At 40.5% G+C, this 22,170-nt stretch overlaps 1 protein-coding gene across 1 annotated transcript in view; it reads right to left on the reverse strand.

Annotated features, from left to right (window-relative positions):
- LOC122787540 (multidrug and toxin extrusion protein 1-like) overlaps nucleotides 1–22,170 on the reverse strand; it is a 1,007,044-nt gene that overhangs the window by 51,288 nt on the left and 933,586 nt on the right. Inside the window, exon 15 of the mRNA XM_044054311.1 lies at nucleotides 2,918–3,012. Within this exon, the coding sequence (XP_043910246.1) occupies nucleotides 2,918–3,012 (95 nt within the window). The remainder of the gene's footprint in view (nucleotides 1–2,917; nucleotides 3,013–22,170) is intronic.

Genomic DNA, 22,170 nt, shown 5'->3' on the forward strand with positions numbered 1-22,170 from the left:
ACAATCCAGAAAAATAAGATAGCTTGTGAAGACAATGCTGACAGGAAGATTACAGAGATGGGACCAAGACTCAGTGACAGGCAAGTATGTCAAATTAGAAGTTCACATTCCAAGCAAGGGAAAGGATCTCCAAAATGGGGTGAAAGAACAAATCTTAAAAGGAAGGGCTGTTAGAATGGCCTGAACAAGACCTCTAGCTTGCCCCCCCAAGCTCCATATGAGGAAATATGGTACAAAAAAAGATATCTAAATCTCCTAGAAGATGAAAACAGTGGTACAAGTTACAATTCTGTCCACAGAGGGAGAAGTGTACCCAGTTGAAATGAAGTAGAAATATGTACAGCTGTACATGAAGATGTACAAGGACGAACCCTATGCCAGAGAAGGGCATCCCACTGGATTACCAAAGGGGAAATCAGGGGATTAAACTCCTGCCCCAGTAATTTTAGGTAGGATAACCTGCAGTCAGAACCTCACAAAGGGGATGCAGAGGGGATTTCTTTATTGCAGGAGTCTGCTCCAGCAACCAACACCTTGAATGGCTCTAGGGACTACAGCATCACATAGGCCAATATCTTAACAGATGTCCACCCAAAAAAATAAAAAATGCTTGGGGTGAACAATATACCCCCCACACACACACACCAATCCCTAAACAAGGGTGAAACTTCTCAGCAGTCTCTTCCTTCAAGCTTTTGAGGAGAAAGAAATGGGCAATAAGGCCATCAAGAGAAATTATTCCTAACCAAAGGACTACAAAAAAGGCCATCCTAGTCTGAAGAGAGAAGAGAAAGACCTTCCCCAACACAAGAAACAACCTCTACTACATACTGGGTGGTAGGTCTAGATCTGATTTACTTCTCTGCAATGGTGCAAACTTAAGAAGAAAGGAATGAATAATAGCAGGAGCAGCCAGTCAGAGCAAGCCTTTTTCTGCTAATCTGCGATAAGTACTTCTCTCAGTGGAATGAGCCAGGACAGCTGCCTTCCCCCACGGCACAGCAGAGATTCATCCATAAAGTGAAGACCAACCAAAAAAAACATTAGGGGTGTCTGGATACTACACAATTATTAATAAGTGGTTAGGCCTGGCCGTGTGCGGCTGCAGGGCCTCTCCTAGCTCATGGAAAAGCAGGTACACATATGGTAAGAGAGTAGTTCACCCTGATCTAAATGGGAGCTGACAGGGAAGTCATCAAGCTAAAACTGCAACCTGACTCAAAAAGCATGTTACTGCTGAAGGAAGCGTCAGGAGGAAGGCTGCAAATCTCATCCCTCAGAGGAGATGATGTCAGCCAAAGCATCTGTAAATGCACACTGGGACTTTGCAGCCACCAGAGAGTGTTTAAGGTGGTTGTGCATTACCACAGCAGTAAACAGGATCAAGGAAAGATCCACTCATAGCTCAGAGTCAAACAAGGCTTCAAGTGCTGCCAGCACTTCCTGCAGCAAATGGAACTGGAATTCAAATAAGGAGTCATTGCTATTCATTTCACCTAAGCCTCAGTAGGGCAGAGGTATATATTCTTCTGTCAGATGTGTCCTCCTCTCAAGCTAGACTGTACACAATCCAGAAGGACATAAGACATGGTATATGCAAAGTCTCACCAAGACCATAAAGAAGTCAGAACTAGAATATTTACAGAATGCATCACTTCATTCAACTGAAGGGCAGCACAAAGCATCCATGCCCCAAGGGATGAAACTGCAAAGTAAGCATGATTATTAGCTATAATGAATACAACAAAGTCCAGCTCCAAGGAAAGAATGACCACAGGAGTTTGGTGGCAAAGTACCTCAGGAACAAAATGGGGCATGTCTGTGAAAAGCAGGCTCTAGTATACTACATTGCAGTCCAAAGGGAAGTATCCTCTCCCAAAAAAGCTAAAGGAGCTCAGATACTCTGAAGCTTTACATAATCCAAAAATTAAGCTCTCTCCCATATACCCCATCTCATAGTCACTTGCAAAGGAGGGAGATCTACACCCTATGAAAGACCTGAAATAAGAATCTTGTCATGACTCAGGCAATTGTGTGTGAAATCCTCACCCTGGGAAGTCAAACTAAATGGATCTTGTACGCAAGGAGTAGATGCCTGTGCTGGACCAGGCACTGGCATTCAATTCTCTAAAGGTGGAATCATATTTCCATGACTCTAGCTACAACCAAGAATGAAAAAATGTTGCTTTCTCTCCCACCTACTAGGCAGACCCTGGCAAATCTTACCTTGTAACTTCTCTGCTAGGCTGCTAGGACTGACTAATCCAACCTGACTTGGGGGGGGGGGGGGTGGAGCCCTCAGAAATGAAGCCTTGGCATCAAGCATCCTCAGGTTTATAATTGAATAACTTGAGAGGCTTCTCCCATGATCAGGTCAGGCATACTCACGGCAGGTGGACTTGTTCACCAGAGACAGAGACAGCAAACGGGAGAAAATCAGTGTAAGCACTCCCAGGCACATTTTGTGACTGTGGCTCTTCCAAGTCTGAAGTCCTTTACTGACATGATAAACAAATCAAACCCCTACTAACCGTGAAGTTGTCTTGTGTGTCAAAACCACTGGCTGCAGAGAACAAGTCTTCCACCAATCCTGTTAGAAACTTTCTTTCACCATTCTCCAAATGTGGGTTCTGCACCACAGATTACCCCAAAGTCATGCAAAGGTAGGAACTTTTTCATCAGACAGCAAGACCCAAAATCTGAACTGTGATTGTGGTGAAAAATAGACTGATGCACACAGGGAATAAACATGTATAGGTAGTCAAAGCATAGCATCACCATGTACATTGTTGCTGAATATGTATGTCCACAACTGCGGAAGCTTCTAATTCTAGCAAAGAAAAATTATGAGAAATGCTGAATGGAAGAATGGATAAACCTAGCATGTGAGCAAAGGCTCTATCTGCATATCACTTACCTCATCTGCTGCTTTGTTCCAGTTCATTCTGAAGCACATTATTAAGAAAAGCACAGACTGGCAAGCTGAACAGATGAGCAGCCCTGCCCACAGACCTATTGATGTAAAAATAGAGAGAGGTTAAACTGAGGACTTCAGGAGATGTCAGCAAATAAAATAAATTATCTTTCATTACATATTTCTTTGGATAGTATGATATTAAGTCTCTTAAAAGTTTTGTCTTAGTGCTTGCATACCTAATCCCGCATAAGGAAGGATTATATTAAGGGATGGAATTTCCAAGGAGAGAATAGTACTCACAGTGAGCCTTATACTTCTATAGTGTTTGTTGCACTATGCCAAAGCATGTCGATGTCTTCTATATAAAACAATGGCACAGAGAACATTTTCCATGTTATAGCAACTTGCCATATGGCTGCTGTGACAGTGACACTGCTGAAACAGATTCCCACCAAATTTTAAACCAGGCTGGAACAGCAGGCAAGGTGTGTAGCACACAGCTTCTTTGTAAAGCTGCACTAGCAGTACACTGCAGTACAGCATCACTTGCACGAGAATGTCTGCTGTTAGTTCGGTCTAGCAACCATTAACTATTACAAAAAAAATCAAGTTTTAAGGAATGAGGTTTTAGAACCCCGTGTTGTTGTAAAATAATGCAAAAGACAAATTACTTGGTCAGAAAGTTGATTTTCTTCTAAGTCTCATGTATAAATTAATTCTAGTGTAATTAGAATAAAAAATTAATTTAATAAAATTTAATTCTGGAGTATTTCCCATATATTACAAAAGGATATATTATTTTCCTTGCAACTTCAGTTTTTACTTTGGCAGAGATGAAGCACCATCAATCTCATTCCTACATATAATATTCCTTGAAACCTGTCCTACATGCTTTTTCATATTTATGTGTTATGGTAAACAGACTAATAAACAAAATATTCTGTACAACTACTCTGATGTAAACCAGAGTCACTATACTCCTCACTTTTGGGTTTAGTTGACCCATACCCCAACCACAGTAAAGACTACATTTAGTAATGCATTATTCACATTCTTTGCTTTATTTCAGTAGAAAGAAGGACATACAATAACAACAGAAGACCAGCAAGATAAGTACGACACAAAATCTACCTTTATAATAATTCGGCCTCTTTGTTTACATTCAGTCTTTGACTGTGTGCGCATGTGTGTGTCAGGGGTGCACCTGTACTTCAGAAATTTATTAGAATTCTTGAGAGATGTAAAAGTCAACATTTTTTATGGAACAAGTGTTAGAATGCTTGAAATATGCAAGTAAACAAACTGTGTGACATTTTCTTTTCTAATTTTTTAATGCACAGTGATAAAACTTTAACAGTGACACTTTGAGTTGTTCTGAACTAATAACCGTGATGTTAACATGTAACTGTCGGAAACCTACTGATTACAAACAGCAAACATTTCTGTCTAGTTAACCTTTTATCTCCAGATGAACAATTTTTTTCGTTTTTTTCTTTCTACTCCTGTCTGCCTCTATCTTCTTGAAGCGACATGAAGTACTTGAAACATTCTGAAGAAAACATTAACACACCAGGTTACTAGATACCAAAAAGAAGTTATGTAATGACCATAACATTCCATCTGAGTTGTTGCTCTTCATTTATCTTCAACCTCTGAGACATGGCTCCGGGACAGATCTGACTCGGCTGCATTTCTCTAGCATCGGATCTGAGCTCCATGCTTCTACCCTACCCATAATGCCCATCTCCTTCCTCCCTTCAGATCGAGTTTGCTGCCCACCAGAGCAACCCAACCTGACACAATGTCTTACCCCTTGGCACAATAAACCAGATAGTACCATAAGGAATGACCATTTATGCCAAAGAAAGGGCCATGTCTTTTCCAGCCAGACCAACACACAGTCCATATAAGGAAGGCAGAAGGAGGGAGGGATGGTTGAAGACAAATGAAGAGCAAAAACTCAGATGGAATGTTATGGTGACTGCATAACTTCTTTATCTGAAGTTGTCATTTGCTCTTTAACCTGTGGGACAGAGTCTCCAGCTACCAAACACCTGGGAGGCCCTCATGGAAGGATATTCTGTAACACGACGGAGTCAAAGCATGCCCTACTTCTGCAGAAAAGATCCAACTTGTAATGGAAGATGAAAGTATGTGAAGATGCCCAGGTAGCCGCATAGCAAATGTCATCCAAGGAAACTTTGGACCAAAAGGCAGCTGAAGTAGCCATAGACCTTGCAGAATGTGCCTTAACTTGACCTGGCAGAGACACACCTTTGGTTGAATACAAGAGGACACACTGAGAAATCCAACGAGCAATGGTGACCTTTGATACAGATTTCCCTAAAAAGAGCTTAGAATAGGAAACAAAAAGTTGATCGGACTTGCGGAAGGTCTTTGTTCTGTGTACGTGAAAATGCAATTGTCTATGAACATCCAGCAGGTGCAATTTATACTCTCCCTTATTCTGGAAGTTCGGAAAGAAGACAGAGAGGTTGATAACCCGGTTGATGTTTGATTCTGAGGCCACTTTAGGCAGAAAGGAAGGATTAGTGTGCAAAGATACCATGTCTTTATGGAAGATCACGTAAGGGGGACACTCTTTTAGCTGAAGTAATAGCAATCAGGAAAGCTGTCTTTCAAGACAGGAACGGTACATCCACTGAAGCAGCAGGTTCAAAGAGGGAAGAAACCAAAGCTTGAAGGACCAAAGTAAGGTCCCAATGAAGCGTAGGGTCCTTGATCTGTGGCCTAAGAAGAAAAGTACCCTTCAGAAAAACTTTACAGAGCTTAGAAGAGGCTAGATCGGCTGAATTATTCCCTATGTGGAAATCAGAAATAGCCACCAGCTGAACTTTAACCATAGTGGAGCTGGCACCCTGTTGAAAAATGCCTGCCAGAAACTCCAAGATAACAGGAACTAGAGCAGTGAAGGGACTCAAATCCTGTTAAGATGCCCAAATTGAGAAACGCTTCCACTTACTCGAATAAACCTTCCTCGTGGAAGATCTATGATCTGCTACCACAAAATCTTAACCAGAGAAGATAGCCCAAGAGTCATAACTATCATGGGAACTGGAGCAGCCAAGCAGTGAGCTTCAGATTGGCCAGATCTGGATGTGGAATCCCTGAAGGATGTAAAATCGGATACAACATCCAGGGAGGACACACTACATGAGACCACAGAGAAGGGAACCATACTTGGTGAGGACAGAAGGGGGCAATGAGGATGACTGAGCTCTCCAGCCATTGTGCTTTTTGAATGAGTTTTGGTATCAGGGGAAGTGGAGGATAAGCATAGAGAAGACCGGAGGGCCACGCATGCACTAGAGTGTCTCTGGGGGACTCCCCTGGAGGGGGGTTCAGAGTAAAAAACTCGCTGCACTTCACACTGGAAGGAGAGGTGAAGAGATCGCAGCAAGGCTGACCCCACATTAGAAACATCTGTTTCACTACTGAAGGATTCAGAGACCACTTGTAAGGCATCAGGATAGACTTGCTGAGCCTGTCCGCTAGAATGTTGGCCCTCCCCAGAATGTGCGATGCTACCAGAAAATGGGCGGTGGAGATCATCCACTCCAACAATCTCATGGCTTCACTGCAAAAGGGATAAGACCTGGTTCCCCCTGTTTGTTGATATACCAGACTACCGACATATTGTTTGTCTGGATGGCAATTGTCCCTTGGAGAAGATGGGCATGAAGAGCTTACAATGCCAATAGTATCCCCCTCGTCTCCAGGGAAGAGCACGTGCCTTGAAATGTCCTTCCCAAACAATGCCCCCCCCCACCTGAGTAGGGAGGCGTCCATGCTCACCATGGTCACAGGGATGGGAAGAATAACAGGTGACCGTGAAGAAGATCTAGGGACTGAATTCATCAGAGAAGAGAATCTATACATGCTCACGACAGACGAACAGGATGTGATAGTGGTACATCTAGAAATGACCACTGGACCACCAGAGTCCATTGGAGCACCCTCCTGTTTAACTGAACTGTGGGAACGAGGGAGATTGTGGCCACCATGGACCCCAATGCCCTTAAAATAAACTCCGCAGGAGGAGATGGAACTTGAAGAATGTGTAAGACATGAAGTTTGAGGCAATGAAGTCTGTCGGGTGTCAGGAAAACCTTGGTCTGAATGGTGTCCAACTGGGATCCAATGAAGTCCAGAACTTGAACCGGTTTTAACAAGGATTTGTTGAGATTTATGGTACTGCCCAACTGGTGGGTGGTTTGGATAAGGGAAGCCCTGGCTTGACAGAGTTGATGCCTGGAGGGGCGGAAAGGAGCCAATCCTCCAGGTAAGGAAAGACCTGAAAGCCTTGCAGCCACAGGTGAGCTCCTACCACTGCCATTACTTTGATGAACATCCTGGGGGCTGTGGTGAGACCAAAGGGTAGCCCTATGAGTTGGTAATGATTGGCCCCCAGTCGGAAGCGGAGAAACCTCCGAGAGCATCTGTCCATTTTGATGTGATAGTACATGCCTTGAAGGTCTACTGAGCACATCCAGTCATTATCCTGCAAGAAGGGCAAGACAGACTGGAGTGTGACCATCCCAAGTTTCATCTTGGCAACTTGACAGGTTCAGAGTAGAGAGATCCAGAATTGGCCTCAAGTCCCACGTTTTCTTTGTCAATGAAAAGAACCTGGAATAGATTCTTAATCCCGACTGGTCTGGCGGGACCAGCTGGATGACTTGTTTTTCTAGCAGCTTGGAAATTGATTGTGCTGCTGCCTTCCTTTGCATGGGTGGAACATCCAGAAGGTATTTGTCCGGAACTGGGTTTTGAAGGAAAGGGATTGAATATCCTCTGGATATGATTCGCAACACCCATTGATAGTCTGTAATAGACTCCAAGGCTGTTGGGTGTAGCAACGGTCAACCCCCGACGGCCTCCAGGGACAAGCAGCCGGGCAACCTTTCAGGCTTCAGGGATGCTGTGTGGGCCTGTCCAAGAAAGAATCCTAAGACCCTTGGCTCCTTGGACTCCCTGTGCCGCAAGGGCAGCGTCTGTCAAATCTCCCCTCTGACTCTGCGAGTAGGAGAGTCCCGAGCGTCCTGAAATTAACTTGGAGACTTCCGGAACCACAACTTCTTCGCTGCCACTGATTCCTGGAGAAGGATCGTTGAGGGGATGAGAAGCAGATTCCACTGGTACACAGAGTCTTCCAGTCCTTCTTGCACTGGAATAGTGCGTCACATACCATCTTTCCAAAGAGAGTGGAACCATCATATGGGGCATTTGTAAATGATGCCTTGAAGGGCTATGAGAAGGTACAAAGTCAGAGCCAGGCATGACACCTGATGGCAACACCTGCTCTGGCAGCTTTGGCAGAGCCCTCAGTAGCATGAGAGAAGCTGCATAGAGGTATTGGCAATAGAGGTGAGGGTGGCCACTTGAGAGGAAAAACCTTCCTATCTTCCTCCAACATGGACTTTTGGGTAGACTCGGTGACCTCCTTCATTAGGTCTCGCTGAAGCCTAATAACGTGTGCCATGTAGTTCATCGCATGTACAGAGAACATTGCTGAAGCATAGGCCCACTTCCCAAAATGGTCCAAGTCCTAGACTCTCTGTCCGACGGGTGGACTGTGGAGCTCTCCTGTGTGAGCTCCTCCTTGGTGACTGCCGCCACCACCACCATGGCATCGACAGGGGATTCCTTTGACCAGTGTGATTTATCAGTAGTGGGGCTGAGGAACTTAGGGTGCTTGGGGATAGGCTCCACTGTGGCTGGCTCCTTTTATGCGTGACATGTAACAAGATCCACCAGGGATCTGTGGGAGGGGACACCCTGGAAGTAGAGGGTCTATGCCAAACACCTCCAGAAACACCAACTCATCAGGGTTGGGTTTTTGGACAGACCCCCCTGCACTGCCGCAGGATCTCCATGATGTTTCCAAATGAGGCATTCTCTGGGGGTGATCAGGTGGAACCCTCCCCTTCCTCCAAGTCAGTGTCCTATGTGAGAAACTCCGGCGGGGAGTCTAAATGCCTCCTTTTACACGTGCGTTTTTGAGGAACCTCCTCGGGGGGGATCTCTGAGGAGGACTCAGAAATGTCCAGCTGTTCCCATTGTCGGTGCTTCCTGGGGTGGAGAGGTAGCAGGCTGTCCCTGAGGTGGCAGGATGGTGGAATCCAGGCCAGAGACAGAGGGAGCCAGGATGGACTCCGAGGAAGAGATTGTCAAGGGTCTCAATGGGATTGAGATAACCCTCTCCATCATGTCAAAGGCAGAAGGAGAATGAATCCCCCTGAGCTGGGGCTATGATTGGGTCTGTAATCCTCTGGATCAATGGGGGAGCCAGAGCTGAAACCACCCCCTCGGATCCAGCGCTGAGGCTAGGGTTCCAAGCTCATCGAAGCCAACCCACTCAAGGTAACTGTTGGCGTCGAGGTACCAGGTACCGTTGGTGCCAACCCCTTGATGCCGAGGGTCCTCAGACCTGAGGACTCTGAAACCGGTGGTCGAATTGGAGAAGGAGTGATCGGGATGAAGGTGGACTGTATACCCCCACTCCGGAGGGAGAGCGGTCAGGCAAAACTCCCATCTGTATCTGAGTGTGGATGAATCTCCGCATCATCTTGTCCACCTTGGCTTCTGAAAGTCTGTGGATAGATCTGGAGGAAGGGGCCACAGACACACGGCCTAGAGAGGCAATGAGGTGATGCTGATACTGGGGAATGGCTCTGAGGCACCTCTGGCTCCAGGGAGAAACAAGGGGAATGGAGTCAGGGAGAACCAGTGCTAGGAGACGAATAGAGCTCAGCTGGTGGTTCAGCTCAGGAAGAGCGGTTGGAGGACTGCTCCCTTGGCCTGTCTCGGTGCTCCGTCCCTGGTCATCTTAGTGTGAGGTTGAGTCCCAGAGGCCAGGGCGGAGAAAGAAGTAGAAGCAGAAGGGGTAGCCTGGGCACCAGTAATAGGTGGAGGGAGAAGGCCCTTGAGTATAAATTTACTCCTCCTGTTGATCAATGTGTGGGGATTAAACCCCACACAGATCGAACAGGAGGAATTGAGATCAGGAACCCCTAAGCAAACAACACACAGAGTGTTGCCATCATCTGGGGAAATCTTATGGCCACACTCTGTGCACTTGCGATAGCCTGTTTTTTTTTGCGATAGAAACCGAAAACACACACACAGAGATAGGACAAAAAAAAACTGAGAATAAGGAGAGGTTTTTTTTTAAATAGACGCCTGAATGAGAAAGGGTAGGGGTAGGCAAAGGATAGAAAGAAAAATTTTAGATAGAAAGAAGATTTAACTCACTAGACTTAACACACTTACCCAAAGAAATCCTGGAGCAGCGGATCACGGTGCTTGCAACGAGCATGGCAAATGAGATCTGAAGGGAGGAAAGAGACAGGGGCATTATGGGCAGGGGAGGAGCTTGGATCTGATGCTGGAGAAATGCGTCCGAGTCGGATTTGGCCTGGATCCGTGTCCCACAGGTTGAAGAGCAAATGAAGACAACAACTTCAGATTTAAAGATTCAGTAAAAAAAAAGACTTGGGTGAGGGGGAACTCCTTTCAAAACAGGATGGAAAGAAAAGTGTTAGGCACAAGAGGACAAAGCTTTGAAGAAGCTACAAAAAATCTTCAAGAAAGAAAGCAATATATGAACAGGATAACACCTTAAGTATTTCCTTGTCAATACTGGCTGGCAAAGGAATGTTAAAAAAACAGTTTAGCAACTGTCATCAGACAGAATCTGAACATGATGAAGCAGACCCTGCACAAATTTTGAGTGAAAACAATTGCAGCAATCAGAGAACAAGAGGCAAAAAGAAAATACTTTAAAGAAACTGAAGCAAGCCCTGGGTATGTGAAATATTCATGCCTGAATTTTAAAAATTTGACTGCAGAAGTCAAAGCATTCATTGTGTTTGGTCTCTTTTCCAACAGAAAATGGTTCATTCAAAACTCTGTTAAGCTGGTAATGAGAAACCTCAAAGCAGAACTCCATTATTAATATATACTTGCAGTTCGGAAAAATAGTAGAAGTGAATGATAATCTCCACAATTAAAAACAAGAAATATAAGAGACAATCCTGTATTCTAAAGCTACTGCACATTTAACTACAGGAAGCACAACTTACAGAGTTTCTGCTGCATCATACAGAATAATTTCTTCATATGGAGCATCAGCAGCAATATAAGCCATTGTACAAAATGAAGCCACACTGGGGGATTCAGAAATGCCAATTCAGCACTATTTACACTGTGTGTGTGAGAAAAAACAAAGCTTATTACACATGCATGCTGTTAGGCCATCATGTTCAACAAGCAGCAACTCATACAAGTCACAGTACAGACCCAAGGCCAGATTGTGTTATACTATCTTGCAGCCAGTTAAAGTACAAGCAGCTGAAGTAAATATTGGACATGCATGAGCACCTCTGGTAATTGTCAGGACTCTACACTGACAGCTGGGAAAACTACTTTGACAACGCTTTGATGTAATTTACAGCAATATATATATATATATATATATATATATATATATATATATATATATATATATATATATATATGCATATATGCAGACAAATGTTCTATGAAAGGGACAATGTCAGGATCAGATAAATGTGCAGTGTAGTGGTTTTATTTATAAAACATAGACAGGGACAGATGACTGCAAAGGAAGCTGCCCACCAAAGCAAGCTTGCAAAACACAGTTCAAGGCAATGTAACACATTTGCAGACTGACTGTAAGAAAAAAAGATAGGCTTCAAGGGATTTGAACCCATGTCTTTGTTAATGATATTCTCTATAACAGTGCATTAGCATTGGGAGCATGAAAACAGTATACAAATGACTTCATGAGTACACTGAACCATGGAAGCAGTTAGATTAAAGGCAATAGCTTTACCTTATTTCATATTTGCACAGGGCAGTGTATCAGTGCCCAGCTCATTTGTGCCACCATTGGCAATATCCTTAGCTCATATGGACCGGCCATTATTTTTACCGTAGGATGAGACGCGCCATTTCTTTTTGATTATATGTATGCATTGATATTGCTCTCTGCAACTTATCGCGCAACATATGACTACAGAATGTTGATTTTATTATACAAGTCCTTTTATGGTATGTGTATGGTGTGTTTATTTATGGTTTGAACAAATTAAAGGTTGGAAATGGGAGTATAGGACAAAATTGAGAAGGGGAAGCATGCAGAGAGTAGAACACAAGGTGAGACAAATGAGGAATAAAATTGATGGAGGTCGTCAACTTCTTCGCTCAATAATCCTGGACAAAAATGAAAATAAACTTTGCTAAAAAGTGCCAAAATCTGTGAAGGATTTTTACATATTGATGGTACTAATTTTATTTTACAATATTTTATTTTTAATTTTTTACACTAATATTCACATATGCGGGAAATTGACAGGTTTAGAATGGAGTATATTTTGTGGGACAGGTGCCTTTCATTTATTTATTTACTTTTAGCAAAAAGATAAATGGGGAAGGAAGCTATAGAAGTATGAGATGGTAAGGGGAGGGTGGGTAATGTAACATGGAAAGACAGACAGGGCTGACAGGGTCTGAGGAAACACAATGAAAGAGGGGGGACACATTAGTGAAAGAGACATCACATAAACAGACAGACAACAATAGTGAGGGGAGGACTGTACAACATACAGGGGTGGGCATGGACATAAAAGGGAGGGGAACATCAGGTTGAGGAACAGAGTTGGATGTTTGTTGATGCAGTCTCAGCCAGCTTACACCCACCGGCAGATTACTCATCTCCCTAGGAACTGCCACCACATGACCCTGCATCATAAAGTGGAGTCAGTCTGGGGCAGGGATAAAAGTCAACGAGTCAATGGAGCATGGTCTCCATGTGGCTGATATGGGCATCCAATCTTCTGTCTACTATTTCTCTTGCAAGCTCTGCCAGCTCCCAAAGGGTGAAATAAGTGTCATTTCCACTTGCACTGTTACTGGTGGGTACCAATGTAACAGCCTCCAGTGCCGGGCTACCTGCTGCAGATGGTAAAGGCAGGTCCAGAGGTGTAAAGACAACCATGGCAGGCCTGGACCAAGATGTGCTGGGTGCTACTGGTGGTGGCACTAGTGCTGCCACGAGGGGGAATGGCAGGCCCTGTCAGTGTGATAAGTGCAGGTTGCTGTTCTGCTGCATACAAGTGTAAATGAAATGGAGGGAAACTAAAAAAAAAATAAACCAAATAAATGTATGCAAGAGAAAGTATAGTGAAAAAGAGGGTGGGAGAAAAGAACACAATGAAAATTACATTCTTAACTATGTTGATGACACAATTACGCAGAGTACACGTTTAATAGTAGTAGTATTTAAATAGGACTTTCATCAACCTGTTTGTCTTGGGGGAAATGGGGCCAAGCCAAACGTCAGCAGTCTGATATAACAGAATATTAATGACATGATATTTATCAACACATCACATTTGTGCTTGTGGCCAGTGTTGCAATTTGAGTTTTGACAATAACAAAAATGTATAAATACAGAAAAAAAAACATGTTGATCACACAATACATTTGTTTATTACAGGTGATAGACAAGGAACAGATACTTTTACCATATATTATGAAATGTCCAGCACACTTCTAACATTGCACAGTCATACTACCACCCTTTATCTATGCCAATCCTACTGATAGATGTGCTGCTTCTGTACAAACGTTATACATAGTTACTTTTAAGGCCTACAACTGTTACTATAAAAACAGAGGCATTTGTTATGCACATGCTATCCTAAGTATGCTCCTGTACATTTACCTATTCCTTTCAATCTTTACAGGGGATAAAGATATAAAAAAGGGATAATGAAACATTGAATGGTGACATGCAGAGACAGGTTATTTGGACAGCTAAAAGATGAGATGATTGTTTATATTTGGACACACCCCCAGTGTGCTGCAGGTGGACATTGTAATTATAACTAGTCAATATAATGTCATGGTTTTAGGTTGCTCTTAATGAGATGAGAGATTAAAAGATAGAAGGCTTAATCTCCTTTGGGTGGGAGGCTTCACCCCCCCCCACTACATAGGACTACCAGGTAGTGGAACTAAAGTAAAAATTATGTATAGCAGGGGGAACGGGGGGGGGGGGTGGTGGTTGCAGTCCTCTTATTGGATGTGTGTAGGCTTTCACTTTCATTAAGTCAGTAATGCCCCATATTACAGTTTCAAATATTTTTCTTAAAGCTTCTTAAACCTTTTAGCATTCACAAAATAAAAATAACATTTAAAAACAACTAGCACACTTAACTGACAGCCTATCAGAATATCAGTCAAGTTGGCACTGTCCACGCCTGCACGAACAACTCTGGTGTGTCCTAATACAAGCAATCACCAAAGATGTTATACTTACAGAATTTAGATAGTAACTGTGCCTTAACTTCATCCTCTCATCACCAAAGGAGGTGAGGCATGCTCCAACTCATGTCACTGTAGTTGTGATGGCACTATTTCCCTATGCATGAGATGCCATTAGCATGATTGGCAGCCTTGGCCAAACTGTTCTGGGTATCAGCCTTACATTATGACCCATTATAGCCCTCCTGCAGGAGCCCCTGGCTGTAATGTTTATGGAAGATTTCCATAAAAAGTCTAGGACTCCTCCTTACACCATCTCTGTGCTCTTAAAGGATCACTACCATCGCCTTCTCCAGCAATAATGTCTCAGCTTGAAATATCTCAGGAAAAATGGCCGGAAATTGGTGCCCAAGGCACTTCTCACATGTTCTATCTGCTACACAATGATGGACATTAAAGGGCATTTCACTTGTACGATGACTGTTAAACTACTAAAATATAGGTAGTGTATTATTATGGTACCAATGCCAATTTTAAGATGTGAAACAATGTCAGTCCTCCATCCTTCTCTATGCTGCTGAGAATGCATGCAACACATGCGGAAACTTGGTGGTCGAAGCTCAGATTCTATCTACCTGTGTTCCTACGTCTCGCACCACTGGGTTTGAGCTTAGTGGGGGTGTTGTCAATACTGTAGTTAGTGGAGAATTATACTTTGCCAAAGGGAATAATAATGCACTTTTTTGTGTTTAGTTTTATACCGTTGCCTTGGCACCAGTCATTTGTCTGCGTTCGTGTCCACACCAAAAATTCACCACAGAACAGCACTGAGAGGTATCCAGGAAAAGTACCAATTTGGGGAAACACTCAAGTTTAATAAGTTCATACAAATGCAAAATCCCAAACGGCTCACACCAATGCAATTAAAAACTAAATGCTTAACTGTCTCACTGCGTTTTTCGTTCATCCATAGAACTTTGGCAGACATGCACCACCCTAATTAAGTCACAATCCTATTTATATACATAAAAAGTTAATTCACTATCCAGTCAAAATTCTCCACCCTCACTTGACTTCCTACATACCCCAAACAGCATATTAAAATCAAAATACAATTATAAAAAATACACGTATAAAAAATCACATATTTCACTTTACATAGATAGAAAAATGTACATATAAAATGAAAGAGTATAAAATATAAAAAATGTAAAGAAATATATGCCTACTTACAGAGGATAAACTTAATCTACCCAAATAACTATTCATTATATTTTGCTCCCCTCTAGTAGTCCAATCAAGTCAACAATACATCATCAATTTGAATCTCACCACATAACTATAAGACAATGCAAAACAGATACATCAAGTAAAATAAACACAATAAATTAAAACACATATCCCATTATAATCTTATAATCTAGCAGCCCTGAGTTTTAGAACAGGGGCAACGCAGACATGTTCATTAAGACCAGGAAATTTACAAGCTTCTAAAATTAATTGCCAAAATACTTCCCAGTATTAAATTTTTGTTTCCCATTGCCCCCCCCCAATCTCATATGGGACTTCTTCCAACACGAAAAATAAAAAAGTGGCTCCCTCACACTAAACAGTATGTTTATAAAGTGCATTCTTAACATCTTTCATACAAATGTTATACAAATGCTTGCAGATTAATCTTTTAAGGGCCCTTTCTGTCTTCCCCACACAGAAAGCAGAGCATTTCTTACACTCTAAGTAGTAACACCCTTACTATCACAACTGGAAAACCTTTTACCATACATAAATCATTCCCTACTCAACGTAAATATTTTCTGCATTCCTAATGGGCACACCTGCCACATTTAAACGTGCCTTTTCTCATGTTAGCATCTTTCCAAACCCATGCCTGCTGCTCCAAAATACTTTTCACATTCCTCTCTCTCTTATAAGTAAACTTATGAGGTTAGTGGAGTAAACCACTTCTCCTGACACAAAACAAGGGAAAATAATATGAAAGTTAAAACGGCAAGGTCGGAGAAGCGGAACAAAGCAGCCGGAGGGCAAAATCCTTAAATGATTGTCACAGGTAGTTCAACTCGTAAAAAGCAGAATCCAAACTCTCCAAAATCAGTTGTACGATTTATTGTAAAGAGTTAGCGCTTTCACCTATTCAGGCTTCATCAGACTCAACACACAATTGCTATAGAGCATAGAATATATACAAAACAAAGGGCGGGAAACAGAATCAATAATTCAATTAAAAACGTGATTAGGTAGAGTACAATGAAATAAAATAAAATCACTGACAATTGATGATCAACAAAACAAAAATGAGAATATTTGCTCAAACAGCCACGATGTGAAAACCTAAACTATTATGCAAAATAATAGTACATATGGATATATGCATAAGAAGCAATAAAAACACTCAGTCAGTAATAGATAAAAGATAAAAATGAAAATAATAATAATAAGAATGTTTACACAAGCAACCATAACTTAAAGGCTAAGCTATTATGCAAAATTATACATATGTATATGTGTATGTGGAACAGTGAAAACACTAATTCAGTATGAATGGCTAAACTGATAAACACAATGGGCAACCAATACATCATAGGAACAATACCTATGGTGTATACGTATATGCAAACATAGTGAGAGCAATATTCCAGTTTGTAAATCACAGAGCTGGTATGCATAGAATAGTATTAAATATGAAAATGTAAGGATATATAAAAATCTGCTGATGTATGTGTGAATGGAAGTGCTATCTAGCAAAAAGATGAAGCAATGAATTGCTTACTGAAACACTGTGCTGGTAAATAAATTACTAAACCAAATATATATGTTTGGACATGGAGAACAGTACAAAAAATTATCTATTGCTGAGTATGGTCAGTAAAGGTGAAGGATTAGTTAAAAACACAATGCAAACATCTGTGTAAAAAGACAAAAAAATAATGAAAAAAATAAATAAAAAATAAAAAATAAAAATATATATATTGATTTGTATTATATATGTACTAAGTATGCTTGTGAACCTTCAACCTCCTCATTTTCAAAAAAGGTTTCACAGATACCTTAACATTCAGGCCTGGTGGACTGTCTGACCTAAATTTCATTATCCAAAAATTCTCCCTACCTTCTGTGTGGGTCCTTATATCCCATATATATACATATATAATACAAGTCAATATATATATTTTTATTTTTATTTTTTATTTTTTATTTATTTTTTTCATTATTTTTTTGTCTTTTTACACAGATGTTTGCATTGTGTTTTTAACTAATCCTTCACCTTTACTGACCATACTCAGCAATAGATAATTTTTTGTACTGTTCTCCATGTTCAAACATATATATTTGGTTTAGTAATTTATTTACCAGCACAGTGTTTCAGTAAGCAATTCATTGCTTCATCTTTTTGCTAGATAGCACTTCCATTCACACATACATCAGCAGATTTTTATATATCCTTACATTTTCATATTTAATACTATTCTATGCATACCAGCTCTGTGATTTACAAACTGGAATATTGCTCTCACTATGTTTGCATATACGTATACACCATAGGTATTGTTCCTATGATGTATTGGTTGCCCATTGTGTTTATCAGTTTAGCCATTCATACTGAATTAGTGTTTTCACTGTTCCACATACACATATACATATGTATAATTTTGCATAATAGCTTAGCCTTTAAGTTATGGTTGCTTGTGTAAACATTCTTATTATTATTATTTTTATTTATATTTTTTTATCTATTACTGACTGAGTGCTTTTATTGCTTCTTATGCATATATCCATATGTACTATTATTTTGCATAATAGTTTAGGTTTTCACATCGTGGCTGTTTGTGCAAATATTCTCATTTTTGTTTTGTTGATCATCAATTGTCAGTGATTTTATTTTATTTCATTGTACTCTACCTAATCACGTTTTTAATTGAATTATTGATTCTGTTTCCCGCCCTTTGTTTTGTATATATTCTATGCTCTATAGCAATTGTGTGTTGAGTCTGATGAAGCCTGAATAGGTGAAAGCGCTAACTCTTTACAATAAATCGTACAACTGATTTTGGAGAGTTTGGATTCTGCTTTTTACGAGTTGAACTACTTGTGACAATCATTTAAGGATCTTGCCCTCCGGCTGCTTTGTTCCGCTTCTCCGACCTTGCCGTTTTAACTTTCAAACTTATGAGGTTGTTTAAAAATCATCTTCAAATCTGAAAAGCCCAAAAACATCGTCCAGTTCTTAGAAATAATATTTTAATAAAAGCAGTTTTGCAGTTAAAATTCAAAATAAAGGACCCTGTTAACATATCACCACCCTTTCTTGTCTGGTTTGTCTGCACCATTGAATTAATATTACTAACCCCTCTTCCTAAAATAGGACAATCTATTATTTCGCCCCACGTCACTTCACTAAGAACTTCATCTATCATTTTATGGGGGTATTTCTTTTCCAAAAACATGTTCTTCAATTTATCACATTCATACAAAAAATCCATGTCACCCGAAGTCATTCTTTGGATCCTAATAAATTGCCCTTTTACAATGATTCTTTTTTGTTTGTATGGATAGGCACTAGTAAAATAAAGGTAGGAATTTGAGAAGGTACTTTTCTAAAAACAGTAGATTTAAACTCATTTTAACTAAATCCTTGTGTATTGTAATGTCCGGATAATAAACCCGCTCCTTAGTAATATTGTAGGTAAATTTTAAAAACTCTGTAGTATTACTAGTATACCTTAAAAATTCATCCAACCTCTCTTCAGTTTCAATCCAAAAAATATGAAAATCATTCAAATATCTCTTATATAAACACCAACAATTTTCATAGGGGGAATTAAAAACAAAGTTTTCTCCCACATTTTAAAACGATATTCGCATAACTGGGGGGCACAACATGCCCCCATAGCTATGCCTTTTCTTTAAAAAATTTCCCCCTCAAAGTGCATATAACTATTAAGTGCTGTTTCCATCAATTCCATAATAACCCTCAGATCCTTGAATGAAATTTTTTTAGCCTCAAACAGAGCCTCCTCAAACCACTCCATAGCAATATTATGGGGAATAACTGAAAACAAATCCAAATATCTATTGTCACAAAAATAATTTCCTTATTAAAAACCCTTTGATCTATTGATTTAAAAAAAAATCCATGAATCCTTTAAAATTCCCTCATGCTCCATCCATATAGTTTTTAACCTTGAATCAATATATTGTCAATTTTAGAATAAGCCATATTAATCTCATTGATAGATACCCTGTGATATTTATCCTCATTACCTAATACTTCTTCCATTTTAGCAAGGTATAAAATGTTGTCCATGATAACCATTCCACCCCCTTATCAGGCTTCATAACTTTAATATTTTTATTTTTATATATACATTCTTTACATTTTTTACATTTTATACAGTTTCATTTTATATGCACATTTTTCTCTCTATGCAGAGTGAAACATGTGAATGATTGTTTTACAGGTCTATTTTTATAATTGTACTGTGATTTTAATATGCTGTTTTGGGTAAGGAGGAAGTCAAGTGAGGGTGGAGAATTTTGACTGGATAGTGAATTAACATTTTAGGTATATAAATAGGATTGTGACTTAATTGGGATGGTGTATGTCTGAGGAAGTTCTATGGATGAACGAAAAATGAGGTGAGACAGTTAAGCATTTAGTTTTTATTGCATTGGTGTGAGCTGTTTGGGATTTTGTACTTGTGTGAATTTATTAAACTTTAGTGTTTCCCCAAATTGGTGCTTTTTCATGGTTATCTCTCAGTGCTGTTCTGTGGTGAATTTTTTGGTGTGGAGCTCTGCTCTTTTGTCACTGCAGCATTTTGGATTTTATTGATCGTTAGGGGACTCAATGATTGCACCCAATTTGCAATCATCGGTGAACTTGGTAAGCCAAAGGCTGTCTAATTTAGCCGGGACTTCCAAGAAGTAGATTCCAAACAGTAAAGGACCCAGTACAGAATCTTGTGGTACCCCACTGGTGACATGTCTACTGGTAGAGGTGGAGCCACCAAATTTAACAGTATGTGTTCTGTCTGTGAGCCAACTGGCTACCCATCTAGTGAAGTAAGGGTTAATCCCTAAATGAGAGAGTTTTTCAATGATACCCAAGTGGCGGATTGTGTCAAAAGCTATGGCCAGATTAAGTCAGTTGGTATGCACTGTCTTATCTTCACCCAGGCCTTTGTTGACTTTATCTAAGAAGTCCACCAGGTTTAATAAGTGTGATCTACCCTAAACAAATCCAAATTGGGTTGGGTCTAGAATTTGAAGGTCACCTATGTCCTTGCTGATAAGGTTCAAGATGGGAAGGTAGAATGCTGCTTAGGGCTACAGTCATGTCTCTCTTTATCATAAAGTCCAAAGAGGTACATCTCAAGTCATTCACCCAAATATGAACTATGACCAAGTCATAACGGTACCTGGTGAATGACTTGAGTGTATGCGTGATTTGATGGATCCTGCCTCCTGAGAGGCAGCTGACCATGACCTTCTCCTTGTCCAGCCTAGTGAAGGGAACATATGTGTGTCTCACTATGGAGTCAACTATAAGCCTTAGGGGCTTATTTGTTGAGACATATTTAAATGTGTTATGTGTAGTGGTTTTCATTTGCTTAACTGTGTGCATTTTGTTTGGGAGGTCTCTGAACTTTTGGTAGACTTCTAGTGAGTACCTCCTGGTATGTGGGTCTCTGTGCCATGTCTTTAGTTGTTTGAGAGATGAAATGTGTGAACTGACAGAACCTGTTTGATATCTGGTTTGTTGTTACATGAGAGAAGTGATTCCAATTTCCTAGTGTACTTACATATCTCACATAAGGCATTTGTTTGCTGTAGGAGTAAATGGTTGTCAGTATACATGAGGCAATTACTATACTGCCTCAGTATTCACAGGTCAATCATGCTGGCCAGAGAAATTATGACAAACTGTCTGTCCATTATATCAGGTTTTTACAGTATGAGCTATTAGGGGAAAGGAGTGGGCTAGATTGACCAGTTTTTGCACAAAGACAATCAAGCTATTAGGGAAAGGATTAAGCTAGACTGACTAGTTGCATTGGGACTATCAAGGGTTGTTAAATTGAGGGTTGTGGATTATAGGTGTGGCAATGCTGTTCAGTGTGCAACTAAGTTGTCTTTAGTGCAACAGAGAAGCATGTGAGGTTTCCATGGACAGTTGTTTAGAGAAAAACTGTGTTTCAATGTGTTTCTGTCTACGCAGGGCAGTTAACCCCAGTTGAGCAATGCAAGGCTTAAATGCAGGTGAAATTAAACAGTTTTAAGCTAATCTACTAATAGGAAAGTACACAATGAACATTCATCCAGCAATCCTCAGCTCAGACAAGGCTGGATCCATACTCTTTTGCCACACGAGTGCAGAGAACCCGTTCTTAATGCAAGATGGCTGGTTTAGTGCTACAAAAGCAGGCTATATTCAGCAAGTGTGAATCTAGACTATGCTATCTAGGCTGAAAATACAGTTGAAAACAAGTGCAGAAAATATGCACCCACAACAGTGTTTAAACAGAACAAATGCAGTAATCATATACAATGCAATGTAAAAAGTACAACAAAGACACAAAACATACTTATCTACTTGATGTAGAAATCTCAAGTGTTTCCTCAACCTAAACATACCAGATTACCTCCCAATGCACTAGACAGAAAATCCACTAACCTCGTGATGTAAGAATACACTACTTTATCCAACAGCTAGCTAGAAAATGAATTCAGATCAAGTAAATCAGTAGAACAGACAATCAGAGGCAAAATGCACTTTTTTAATACAAGCACAAGGAAAGGCAAATACAAAACTTAATATTATCAATAGCAGTGTAGAATGGTAGGAGCTTATTAAGCTCAATTTTCAGTAGGAGGCAGCTTAAAATCACTAGGTTTATAAAGCAAATAAACAAAGGGGAGAG

This window comes from Protopterus annectens, chromosome 13.part0, assembly GCF_019279795.1.
Source record: "Protopterus annectens isolate FY-2018-M chromosome 13.part0, PAN1.0, whole genome shotgun sequence".
In the NCBI taxonomy this organism is placed as follows: Eukaryota; Metazoa; Chordata; order Ceratodontiformes; family Protopteridae; genus Protopterus; species Protopterus annectens.